The 12797-nt window shown below is 43.4% G+C and overlaps 2 protein-coding genes across 2 annotated transcripts in view; one reads left to right on the top strand and one right to left on the bottom strand.

Annotated features, from left to right (window-relative positions):
• The window catches only part of Spata13 (spermatogenesis associated 13), a 222753-nt gene that overhangs the window by 13021 nt on the left and 196935 nt on the right, over positions 1-12797 (top strand). The gene's annotated exons all lie outside the window — the stretch shown is intronic.
• LOC128107307 (60S ribosomal protein L30-like) lies at positions 8223-11782 on the bottom strand. Its single transcript, XM_052733049.1, has one exon. It carries the CDS (start codon positions 8592-8594, stop codon positions 8247-8249), a length of 348 nt encoding a protein of 115 aa, XP_052589009.1. The 5' UTR covers positions 8595-11782; the 3' UTR covers positions 8223-8246.

Here is a 12797-nt window from a genome sequence, read left to right as displayed (position 1 = left end):
TTTAGAAGAAGAGCAATCAGAAAGAGGCAACGTTATTAAAAAGTGGTGATGATGATAATAAGATCATACAGGAAGCAATTAAATGTAAGAGGGTTTATGAGGAGAGTAGTGGGAACTAAGGTAATTCAATAGTCAGTCCATCAGGGGTCTGTTAGAGATGAATGTGTACACTGATCTTTCTGCTGGCCTCTGATTCTTCAAACATATTGTTCTATTGATATACTATTGGTTTCCTTTTAAATTGCCATATTTTGGTAACTTACTATGTTTTTAACACATTTTAACTTGTGGCTTATAAAAATGCAGCACCTTGGATTGAACCCCAGACTCCACACATGCTGTGTAAAGTTCTTCCGCTGAATTACAGCCTTAACCTTTTCTCTATTTTTTTTTAATTTTGAGTCAGTGTCTCATGGAGTTGCCCAGGCCTGGAATTCACTCTGTCTGTAGCCCATTCTAGCCTTGAGACTCTCCCTGTAGCCCAGACTGAGCAGCTGGGATTAACGTTTTTATTTGGAGATTTGCATTCCATAGACAATATTGTGTCAGTTTCCTGAAAAGGCTATTAAAACCCAAGAGATTGTTTGAGTAAGCCTGGATTCCTAATGCTACATTGAGTGTGTATGCTTGGCATCTGCTCTTTCACCATACAGATGGCTGTCTCCTTATAAATAGACTGAGTTGTGTGGGATGATGAAGTTTACTCTCCATAGATCACTGATAAAGATTGCAGTAAGAGGGGCCATGTTTTGTTAGTGAGGCCACATTTTTATGAATTATCTAAATTAATAAACACTCCACTCTCCCACCTGACCCTAATAAAGAAGCCGTGTGTTTCACAGGGGTGAAAGGTCAGTTGGCATGCAATGAGTCTCCATGATTCAGCCTGCTCTTGGGTTTCCCCCATGTTCTCCATCCTTCTTGTGTTGAAGAGGAGTCAGGAAATGCCATCACTCACTTGCTGGGAGCCGCCGTGCACGTTGGGCTGCTTGACAATCTCAGGAGACCTTGATGGTCCCTGATCCAGGTTTTCTTATGGTAAAACAACTTCCTGAAATTGAGTCAGGCCTTAGGCAAAAGTAGTCAGTTAAATGGTTCCAGTGGGGACACAATGTTCAACACGGTTCAGATACAGTCTAAGAAAAGCCAGGAGGACTTGCCCGAAAGCCCCTCCCTATTGAAATCTCCTCAGTTTGCTTCTCCACTGAAGAAAGCCATCGTGGGATAGGCTCATCAGATGGGGAAACACACTTCTTGTCAGTGACTTGGGCAAAACCTACATAGGCTTATTTTAAATATCTATTTTCCCCCACCGTTTACCAAACACAAATTTTATACTTTTACTTTCTATGTGTTTGGTTTAATGTTGCAGTTTTAGGAAAGACCTGACTGCTTTAGGAATCAAGGCAAGGCTCCAACAGTAACAGCCAAGGCAAAGCTGAAGAAGGAGCCAGGCTGTGGTCAAAGAGACACTGTTGTTCAAGGCAGAAGAATCATGAGTTCAAGGCCACCTGGGCTGTACAGTGAGCTCTGGGCCAGGCTGGGTTATGCAGCATAGCCTTAATTCGGAAATATCCACCCCCAAAAAGGAGCAGCCCCAGGCTCCAGCCACAGAGTTTCTGGTCAGCTAGTCAGGAGCATACCCTAAGAATCTGGGGGTTTGTTGTTACTAATTGTTTTTTTATTTTTGAGTCAGGGTCTCAACCTGAGATCCACCTGTCTCTGCTTCCCAAGTGATGAAGCTACAGGTGTGTGCCACCATACATAGCCAGGAATTTGGTTTTGGGGTTTTTTTTTTTTTTTTAACCAAGCACTGCATTATGGAGGCAGAGGAGAATGCCAGTGTTTCTCCCCACGCTTATACTCCACTATAGAATGGTATAGCTCTGGTCACTATAATATGGTAAAAGGATTCTCTCTTTCTCTCTCTCTCTCTCTCTCTCTCTCTCACACACACACACACACACACACACACACACACACACACACACACACACACGGAAATTCTCTTATCTCAAGCATACCAGGTGTCTTATATTGCAACACAATTCTAACATTATCACCCCGACTGGCTATAAATCTAGAGCCGTTGCAAGCCAGTCACCCTTTAGCCCTGTTCCCTCTCCTGATGCTTTGGTCTTTCCTGTGACAGATCTCCATCCTAAGTCCTTCAAGATGCCCCAGTCGCATCGTGTGCGGAGAGAAGACCCTCTAAGATCCCTAGAGACCCTAAGATTTTAGAAGTTGTTGCTAGGGAGCCAAGAGCTTAGGAAGAGAGCAATGAATCGTTCCTTCTTTAAGCTGTTTACATTGTGCATTTTGTCATGTTGACAGAGAAAAGTGACTAATGTAACCGGATGAGCAAAATAAGACACACACCACAGATGCCAGTCTTATTATTTGCTACCACATGGACGAACTTCAAAGTCATAGTAATCAATGGGAAAAGTCAGTCACAAAAACTCATGCACTCTATGACTCCACTTGTATTTGGTACTCAGAGTGGTAAAGTTCGTAAAGACAAGAATCTCAATGGTGGTTGCCATGGCAGCTATTGTTTAATAGACAGTTTTTCAATTTGGGAAGATAAGAAGGTATCAGAAGTGGATGGGGGTGATAGTCATGTGACAGTGGGACTGTGCTTTCCACTGAAGGAAACAATTAGTAATGGTGTAGGTCTCTGTTTACTTGAAGTAGACAATGGTACCTTAGACAATGACACCTAAGATATTAGCAACCATTGAGACAACAAATTGGCTTTAGTGACACTAAAAACTCTGTGCTTCAAGTGACACATTAAGAAAGTGAAAAGAGGTTGGGTGTGGTGGCGTATGCCTTTAGTCCCAGCACTCTGGAGGTGGAGGCAGGTGGATCTCTGTGAGTTTGAGGCTAGCCTGGTCTATATAGAGATTTCCAAGACAGCCAGAGCTACATAAAGAGAGACCCTGTCTCATAAAAGGGAGGGGGTCCCAAAGAATGGGAAGAAATTCTTCCAAAGCATGTGTGAGATGAGGAGTCACACCCAGAACCTGCGCAGTCCAGTGATGAAATGGCAGTCCAGCTTAAAATGGGCATAGGATTTAGAGAGAAGGCACAGAAGACAAGGGAGCCCATGAAGAGCTTTTCCAAATCGTTTCTCCTCAGGGAACCACAAATCAAGGCCAATATAAACTACTCGACAGTACAGCCATCTTGCCACTTTGACTGCCAGGTGACCTGGTACCCACCCCAACCCTTAGATGGCCAACAGAACTTTTGGGAGACCTGCATGTACTATGCTGGCCATGGGCACTAAAACCGTTTCTTAGGTTTATTTTGTTTGTCTGTTGATGTGTGTTTATATTTATTTAAGACAGGTTTTCTGTGTGGCTCAGGACAGGCCTTGAACCTGAGATCCTCCTGCTTCAGTTTTCTGAGTGCTGGGATTATGGGTGTGTACCACCATGCCCAGCTACTTAGACTACTTCTTGGCTGACATTTGGTGTAGGTTTGTTCCTGCCAGCTGTGGCCCACCTCTGTCTAGCTTAGTGTATCAGCCCTTCCTCCTGCCTCGGGGTGTGGGGATCCTTCTGTTTTGTTCTCACCCAAGACTCGCTTCTGTCCCCAAGACCCTAAGCTGCACTTTGTGTCTGCCTCTTTCTTTTGTTTTGGCACTTTCAGCCTTCAGCAACTAGTTTTTAAATGCCAGGGCCAGCTTCCAAAACATCTCACACCCCACAGGATGGCTGTAATCAAAATGACTAACAGCAGGTTTGGCTAAGGATGTGAAGAAATGGGGACCCTTGAACTGCACCTCGTACATCACTGTTGAAACTTCGAGAACACCCAGCTGCTTTGAGAAGCAGTTGGGCATTTGCTTAGAGGCTTGAACATCATTTCTTCCCACCAGCATTTCCACTTGTGGGCATGTACCCAGGAATGATGAACACACAGGACCACTGAAAGCTTATACATGAACAGGCACAACAGTGTTATTCCCCAAAACCAGAATGTAGAAACAACACAAGTACCCACCAACTGATGTCAGGGTCAACAAATATGGTCTATCCATGTAACAACTATGATGGCTTGAATAGAAATGTCCCCAAAGTCTTGAACATTTACATACGTATTCCGCGGTTGGTGGAGCTGTTTGGGAAGGCTTAGGAAGTGCAGCCTTGCTAGAGGAAGTATGTCACTGGGGGCGGGCTTTCAGAGTAAAAACTCTTGCGCCTTCCTGTTTGATCTTCTTCATGCTCATTGGTGCTTGAGATGGGAGCTCTCGGCTTCCTGCTCCTGCCACACGGTGCCTGCTATTTGCTCCCTTCCCCTTCTCACCATCATGGACTCTTCTCCCTCTGGAACCATAAGCCCAACAGACTCTCCCTTCTGTGAGTTGCTTTGGTCATGGTATTTTATCACAGTAGTTGAAAGTAACCAACACACCAAGTATTGGTTGGTTATAAAAAAGAATGTAGTGTTGATGCCGCTGTGTGAGTCAGCCTGAAGAACGTTATTCTCAGGGAGAGGGGCCGGTCATAAAAGGGGTGTATCGTCAGAGTCCATTTGTACAAAATGTCTACATAGTTTTCCTTCACATCTTGCATCATTCCATCTATCTATTTATCTGTCTGTCTGTCTAGCCATTCATCCATGTATCTTATAGTCAAATTCGTTCAGATTTTTTTAAAAAAGTTAAATTTTGTGGTAATAAAATGATATTTGTTTACTTTCTTGTGTTTTGCTTATTTGTTTTTAGACAAGTTTTCTCTACACAGCCCTTCTCTCCCCAGTCCCCTGTGTCCTGCTCTCCCTAGTCCCCTGTGCCCTGCTCTCTATAATTAAAATGGAAAATATAACAGGTTTCTTCAAGGTTGTAAAGAAATTAGAGCACTTAAATACTCTCACTACCGTATATAAACATGCTTTTTAGTCATAATAGTCAAGTGGCTCAGTGTTCATCAGCCACCTGTGCTGGTGGCCTCCCCCAGCTGGACAGTGAGTATGTAGAGCATGGCTTGTATCACCAAAGACCCAGCCTCTGGATCCATGTATCAACTTCAGAAAGTGCAACATACAAAATGATGAGCTGGCCAGCATCAGAAATGTGCAAATAGAAAAGTCCAGATCTGGAAAGTTCTATGTCATATGACTTTAACAGATAAATATCTTTCAATTTTCCTACCACCCCCTCTTTCTTTTAAAGTGGCATCTGTATCCACCACCCCCACTATCAGAATCCACACTGAAGAGGATTCCACTCTGTCGTCCCAGCAGCAATCTAAGGAGAGAAGAAGTTCATTCTCTTCTGCTACTTGGGCTTCTGCACTTCATCTTCAGATGCATTAACTTTTCGTTAGCTCACGTGACCTTCAATGTGTCTGTGGAGACCTCACTCTCTCCCATTCTCCTTCCCCCTTTCCCTCTCTCTCATATTTTCAGAGTCCCTGGCAGACCCGTGAAGAGGGCGGTAGTCACCTTTTCTTCTCTTCACTTGTAAGGCCATAGAAGGATGGAATATTCTTCCTTAAGTAACGGAGCCATGTAAGCAGCTAAGGCTAGATAGAGCTTGGTCTCCTAACCCGGGTCCTTCCCCTCTTTAAAATCCTTTCTGGCCGGGCGGTGGTGGCACACGCCTTTAATCCCAGCACTCGGGAGGCAGAGCCAGGCGGATCTCTGTGAGTTCAAGGCCAGGCTGGGCTACCAAGTGAGTTCCAGGAAAGGCGCAAAGCTACACAGAGAAACCCTGTCTCGAAAAACCAAAAAAAAAAAAAAAAAAAAATTGTAAAATCCTTTCTGGACAGGTTGGAGAGATGGTCCGGTGGTTATGAGTACTGGCTGCTCTACCACAGCACCCACATGGCAGTTCACAACCATCTGTAAGCCTGGTCCTAGGAAATATGACTCCTTTTTCTGGACTCTGATGGCACCAGGCATGCACAGTGCACAGACATACATGCAGGCAAAGCATGCATACATACACACAGAGTAAGATCATAGTTTTTATTTATTTATTTATTTTAATTTATTTTGCAATACAATTCAGTTCTAAGGATCATAGTTTTTAAAATCTCTTGTAAGCCTCTACAGAGACAAGGGTGGACCACGTTTTCCTCCGAGTTCCCAAGCTGCCCATAATGGTCACTGTTACCTCTGTGTGACATTTATCCCACGGTACAGCTCCTCCAGCCTTCTAGCCTCCTTCTAGGAAACTCTCTTTGAGGAAATCTTTGAACAGTAACTGGTGTGTGCTCATGCTTTCTCTTGGTGTAAAATTTCCCTGGACATTATAGCATTGAGAAGGGAAGCCTTCTATTGAATGTGACTGTCTGGCAGCATTACTAATGAGGACCTTCACCTTGCTAGTGTGTGTGAGTGACAGGTACTAAGAACCTGCTAGATGCTATGGGAGGGACATTGGCTAATGCCTCGGGATTCAGGTGACCAGTGCAGTGGGGCAGGTGTGACTTTAGTGGCCTTGGCCTCTTTGCCTCCTCTACCTCAAAACTGGGATCCTAGCCTCTTGTGCCATTTCCGCGTCAACAACCCAGCTCCATAATGGCCAATGGCATTTTGAATTAAAAATAAAAACAAAACAACTTATTTTTCTCTTTGTAAAATTATATGAAAATTTTACTACATGAAATCTTTAAAAATAATATCCCAGAGGAACAATAAAACATTGCCTGTTAAATGTCTCACCTCAGACTTTGGCTGGTGGCTCTGTGCCCCGCTCACTCACCTCTCTCCCACCTCCCCGCTCCTCTCCATCGCTCTGTCTAGCCCCTTCTCTTTCCACTCCACTTTCCACACACACACACCACTGTAATTGAATGCTAAAGCATTTTGCCTGTGATCTCACTTTGCAGCTGTACCAGAAGCGTTCTTTAGGTGTGGGTGGGTGGGTCGTTTGGTCTCACCTTGTATGACCGCTGGTAGACTCTTCTCCCCTATACTTTAATAATTTCAGTGCTAGGTTGTGATGTCCTTTTCATTTCCCATCACACTCAAATTTGTTCCTCCTATACTCCTATTGGATGCTAGTGTGTTTTCAGTAGAACTATGTTTATGGTGCTAAAAATGTCTAACATAACCTTTATAATCTTAATCATTTTTAAGTGTACAATAAAGCACTGCTAAGGGTATGTGTAACAGAGTTCTAGAACTTTCTCATTCTGTAAAACCAAAACTCTAGACCCATTGAACAACTCTGCCTTCCTCTCCCCTTCAGCCCTTACAAAACTGCCATGCCACTTTCTGGGTCCATGACTTTGATGCTATAAGTGGAATCATGCAGTTTTTGTCTTTTGTAATTGGCTTATTTCAGTTACTTCAATGCCTTCAAGCTCTGTCCATGGTGCAATATATGACAGAATTTTCTTCTTCTTTGTAGATGGGTAATGTCCCATCATGTGCACATACCATAATTTGTTTATCCATTCATTCATTGATGAATGAAGATTGCTTCCTCAGTATAAATAATGCTGCAGCGGACACAGCTGAAAGGAACTCTTGAGAGTTATGCTTTCGGTTCTCTTGGATCTAGACAGAACATGGGGAGGCTATGTGGTCTAATAGTTCTATTTTGTAAGGACTGTCCATACTGTCTTCCACGGTTGCCGCACCCACTAAGGATGCACAAGGACTCCAGTTTCCTGCATCTCCAGGAGCTCATCTTTTCTGACCTTTGATGGTGACAGCACTAAGGGCAGGCTTGATGTGAATACCCGACTATGGTTTTGATTTGCATTTTTCTGATGATTAATGATAAGAGTTTTTTTTTAATATTCTTGTTGGCACTTGTGTTTCTTTTTTGAAATGCCTACTTGACTCTTTAGCTAACTAATTAAGTCATTTTGTTGTGGGGGAGTTGGTATGACTTCTTTCTATATGCTGGGCTAACCTTGTCACGTCTGCGAGTTCCAGACACTCTATCCTCTTTGTTAGGTTGCTGTGGCTTGTAGTTAATTATTTCCTTTGCTATGGAAACGTTCTTCAGTTTAATGTAGCCCGTTCATCTGTTTTTATTTTGCTGTCTGTGCTTTTGGTATCGTACCCAAAACACCATTTCCAGAACCAGTGTCCTGTGTCTTCTCAGCTGTCTAAGCAGCTTCAAGTCTTGCATTTTGTCTTTACCCATCTTGAACTGTCTTTACACAGTGTAATGTTTGGGATCCCGAATCATTCTTTTTTTTTTTTTTTTTTTTTTTTTTTTTTTTTTTTAAAGGAGCTCTGGCAAAGTTTTATTAAAGAAAAACTTTCCTGGTTTACTTTTCACCAGTCTGTTCTGGCATGCTTCTAATAATATCAGAATAACCTGGGTCAATGATAGCCAGTGTGCATACTCTGTAGTATTTTCCACATGCTGTGCCCATTTCAATGTTATTGCCACTGTAGTGATGAACACCAGTTTTCGCCAACATGGCATAGTATTCTATTTCAGATTTCCTCAAAGCTGGACAGTTGTTGGCGAGGATAACCAATTTTGCTTTGCTCTGTCTGATCATCTTCAGAATCTGTTTGTACCCCAGCATGTATTTTCCACTTTTCATAACAAGTTGGAGCCTAGAGTTGATCGACTCCAGAGACTTTTTCATCTTCTTTGCGGCCACCATCTTCCTGCCTTAGGTGCGGAACAGCCCCCAACCAAGACCAGCCGCCAAGATGGCTGGGGAGCGAGAAAGGAAGGAGCTCCCACAATGCCTGAATCATTCTTCTGCATGAGAAGATCAAGTTTGCCCCACATCCCATGGTGGAGAAATTGCTTGCCTCAAGCACAGATCGGAAATGCCGAACCATATACATGAAATAATTTCAGTTGCTATTGTGAGGCAGACTCTAAGCAGGAGAATTTTATAAACTTCACTTTAAAAAAACAGATCTGATAGAGCTGAAGATGCAGCTCGGTGACAGAACACTAGCCTAGCACCCAGGAACATGGAAACATAAGATACCATATCTCAAATGAGAAATCAGCAAACACAGGGTGCTAAGACCCCCCACAGATGTCACGGGCATGCAACAGTGGCTCTAGCTGCCTGTGCATTTTCCTTACCTCTGTCTGGTCTTCACACAAGTGTTATTTGGGAACAGTGTTTCTATTTATCTTATGTCGTACAAAGCAGCTACAGCACCATAACCCCAGTCAATTGTAAAGGTTTTATGCATATAATTTTGTCTCTGGAGATAAGCTCCACACACATGTGCTACAAGTAGCTGTTCTCTGCTCAGAAGGCTTGATTTACTTTATTACTTTTCAGTAAGCAAACAGAATGCTTTGCAGGCATGCATCACTGTATTTTGCACATGAGAAAGAGTCAGATGAGATTTACCTCCAAAGAAGACAGCGCGTGAGTCTGTGTGGGTATTTGGTTTGGGGGATTTTTTTTTTTAAATTAGTGTGCATACATCTGGTTGTGGTGTGGGTGCACGCCATGGCCCGTGTGTGGAAGTCAGCGGATGACTTCAGGAGTCAGTTCTCTCTTTCCAGTCTGTGGGTCCCAGGGATCAAACTTTCAGGTCGTCGGGTTTGATGGCAAGCACCTTTACCCGCTGAGCCGTCTCGCTGGTCATCGTATATCTCTTTACAGACACAAACAGAGGCAATGTTTTTCCAGTCATGCTACTACAGGGCACACACTCCTTTCCCTGGGTTATTAAGAAAGCAGGAGCCAGTGAGTAGGGCTGACCGAAGCAGTTTGCAGTAATTACTTTACTTTTTTTAGCCATTCTCATTTCAATGACCCGAAATCATCCTGCTATATTAAAAATCACACCAGAAGTGGGCCTCCCTCTCAGCTCGATTCTGCATCAGTGTGCCCTCTCCTGTCACTGACATTTTAGTTCTAGAACCTAAGAATTATGTGTCTTCTACCTAGGTTTTTATCTAAGGAGCTGATATTTGTATGTAGGTCCAAAGTCATGCCTAATTTTTTCAACACCATTTGATGAGTGAGTGCCAGGCCACTTTAACAAGGAATTGTGTGTGTGTGTTGGGGGGTGGGGTGGTGCAGTGATGTGCATGTGGAGGCCAGAGCAGGACTGTTGGCCTTTTTAATAATGGTTGCTGCCTTTTAAGCCACAGCTATCTGAATCAGCAACTGCAACTCTGCCATTACCAGCAGCGGGTAGACTGTAAGAGCTGTGGCCTGGGGGAATTCTGTTCCCTCAGGCACCTGACTCTTTCAAAGCTATGAAGGGAACTTAACTAAATCTCTGTCCCTCTAAAGAACTCAAGATTCAAAGGTGAAGGTGGAACCTGCTCCTCAGAGAGGCTGAATAGCAAATATCTCACCCCCTCTCCTTCCTCTCCTCCTCCAAAAAGCCCTGGTGCTTCTCCTGGCCCCTGTTTAAAAGCCCTTCTCTACCTGGCTCCTCCCTACCACTTCCTGTCAGCTAGTTCCTGACGCAGCCTCCTGACTGCAGGTGAATTTTATTTAATCAAACACATCTTTGGATCATTAAACAAATGTTCCAAAGCATAAACAAAAGCAACACACCTTAAAATACTCTTCTACAGCACAGGACATCTGGTGTCCTCTGTCATCTCTGGCAGTGTCTCCAGGAACCTGGAGCTCACCACTTCCTAGCTAGGCTGGCTCACAGGACAGCCTCGGAGAGCAAGTTTTACTGCTATGCTTTTGGCACAAACAAGTACAACCCTAAGAGTGACAGTGTGACAGTCAACAGTCCCAGGACGCAGCCCGGCTATTGCTGCACCAAGTGTGAAGGAGTGAGTGGGCGGACCTCCCATGTGTTCTGGGTCAGAGTGTGGACAAGTGGGTTTCAAGGGCAGTTTATTTCATCATCACAGTATGTCGCGTAGACCTAACCTCTCTGTGACATGGAATGAAAACTGAAATTGACTCCTGATATCCAAACTAGGTTAAGACTGATTGGCCAGCAAATTTTCCAGTGTTTACCTCCCAGTCACAGACAGCTTAACTGGTCATATCCGATGCTTCTCCTGTGTCTGCCTCAGACGTCCCCAGCCTCTGTGGAGACTTTCATCAAGACTCTAATAACCCTACCAGGAACTAGTGAATGTGGAGCCAAAGAGCTGGGTCCCTTAGGATGTTGGAAATGTCCCTAGTCTAAGAACAGAACTACACTGTAAAAAAATGATTGCGTTTTATCTATTTTCTACTTTTTAAGTGAATTTAATATTTATTCATTCATTTTGTGGTGCTGGGGATGAAAGAGCTACACACACTAAGTAAGCCCTCTACTACCAAGTTACACCACTGTCCTAAAACTTATTGTCTTGTTTTGTTGTTGTTTTTGGTGGGGTTTTTTTTTTCTCCCCAAAGCAGAGTCTCACTGTGTAGTCCTGGCTGTCCTTGAACTCACTACATAGACCAGGCTGGCCTCAAACTCAGAGAAATCTGCCTGCCTCTGCCTCCTGAGTGCCGAGACAAAAGGTGTGTACCACCACACCTGGCTGTTCATTGTTTTAATAGAGAATTTTAAAACACTGTTTTACCATTTCACATTAAGCCCTTAGAGTGCATCTTTAAGATCTTATAATAAAAAACAAACAAAAAAAAACTATATAATTCCAATGTTATCTTATTCTAAACAAAATTTGAACTTACAGGTAACATGTGTTTGTCTGTGTAATTAATTGACTGCATGCTTGGGTGCCTTACAGAGGCCAGAAGAGGGCATTGGAGCCCCTGGAACTATAGTCATAGCCTGATGTGGATGCTGCAAGCTTTTAACCACTTAACTAAGTTTCTGGCCCCATCTAAACAGAACTGACAACAGAAAAGCCAGGCTTGGTGACACATGTTTGTAATCTCAGCACTAGGGGGGGCTGAGGCAGGAGATAATGGGTTCAAGGCTTGCCTGAAATGCATATGCATAGTGAGTCTCTATCTATCTATCTATCTATCTATCTGTCTGTCTGTCTGTCTGTCTGTCTGTGTCTGTCTATCTATCTATCTATCTATCTATCTATCTATCTATCTATCTATCTATCTTCCTACCTATCTCTATCATACACACACACACACACACACACACACACACACACACACACACACTAAAAAATGGAAAAATGTTTGGAGTTTGGTTTTGTGGTTGATTTTGTTGTTTTGTTGCTATTTTTGCTTTACTGTATGTCAGTTACACTTCAATTTATGAAGGGATAGAGAAAAAAAAAAACAAAAAAACAAAAACAAAAACAAACAGGCTGAGCCAAGCTGGAATGTTTGGGAGTGCAGGAGTGCACAGAAAGGAAATTCAGAGGGTGGATTCCAAAAGTGGAGAAGATCCAGGTTCACACCCTCGGCTCTGCTTCATCTTCCGGAGGCTGTTGCCTCTCTGAGGCTTATAGTCTAGTGTAAGACAAATTGATAAACAGTCTTATTAATAAAAAAAAAAAAACCCGGAGCCAGCTATTGGGGTAAAACTGAGAGATCATGGAATAGGACAAGCCACAGCCAACCTCACCTCACCAACTCCTCAGCCTCCAAAGAGAGCTACTGCCTATATCCTTTCTGTCCCTGCCATCTCACTTCCTCTCTCCACCCAGCTACATCACTTACTCTTTCTACCCAGCTCTATCACTTCCTGTCTTTCTATACAGACCTCCAGACCTCTATGGTTAACTAGTGCTGGGAATAAAGGTGTGTACCACCACGCCTGGCTCTGTTCCCAGTGTGGCCTTGAACTCACAGAGATCCGGATGAATCTCTGCCTTCTGAATGCTGTGATTAAAGGTGTGTGCTACCATTGCCTGTCTTCTATGTTTAATATAATGGATGGCTTTTTCCTCTGATCTTCAGATAAGCTTTATTGAGGTGCACAAATAAAAT

Source organism: Peromyscus californicus, unplaced genomic scaffold (assembly GCF_007827085.1).
Source record: "Peromyscus californicus insignis strain IS unplaced genomic scaffold, ASM782708v3 Scaffold_12__1_contigs__length_115047231, whole genome shotgun sequence".
NCBI lineage: Eukaryota > Metazoa > Chordata > Mammalia > Rodentia > Cricetidae > Peromyscus > Peromyscus californicus.
This window is presented reverse-complemented; position numbering and strand designations above follow the sequence as displayed.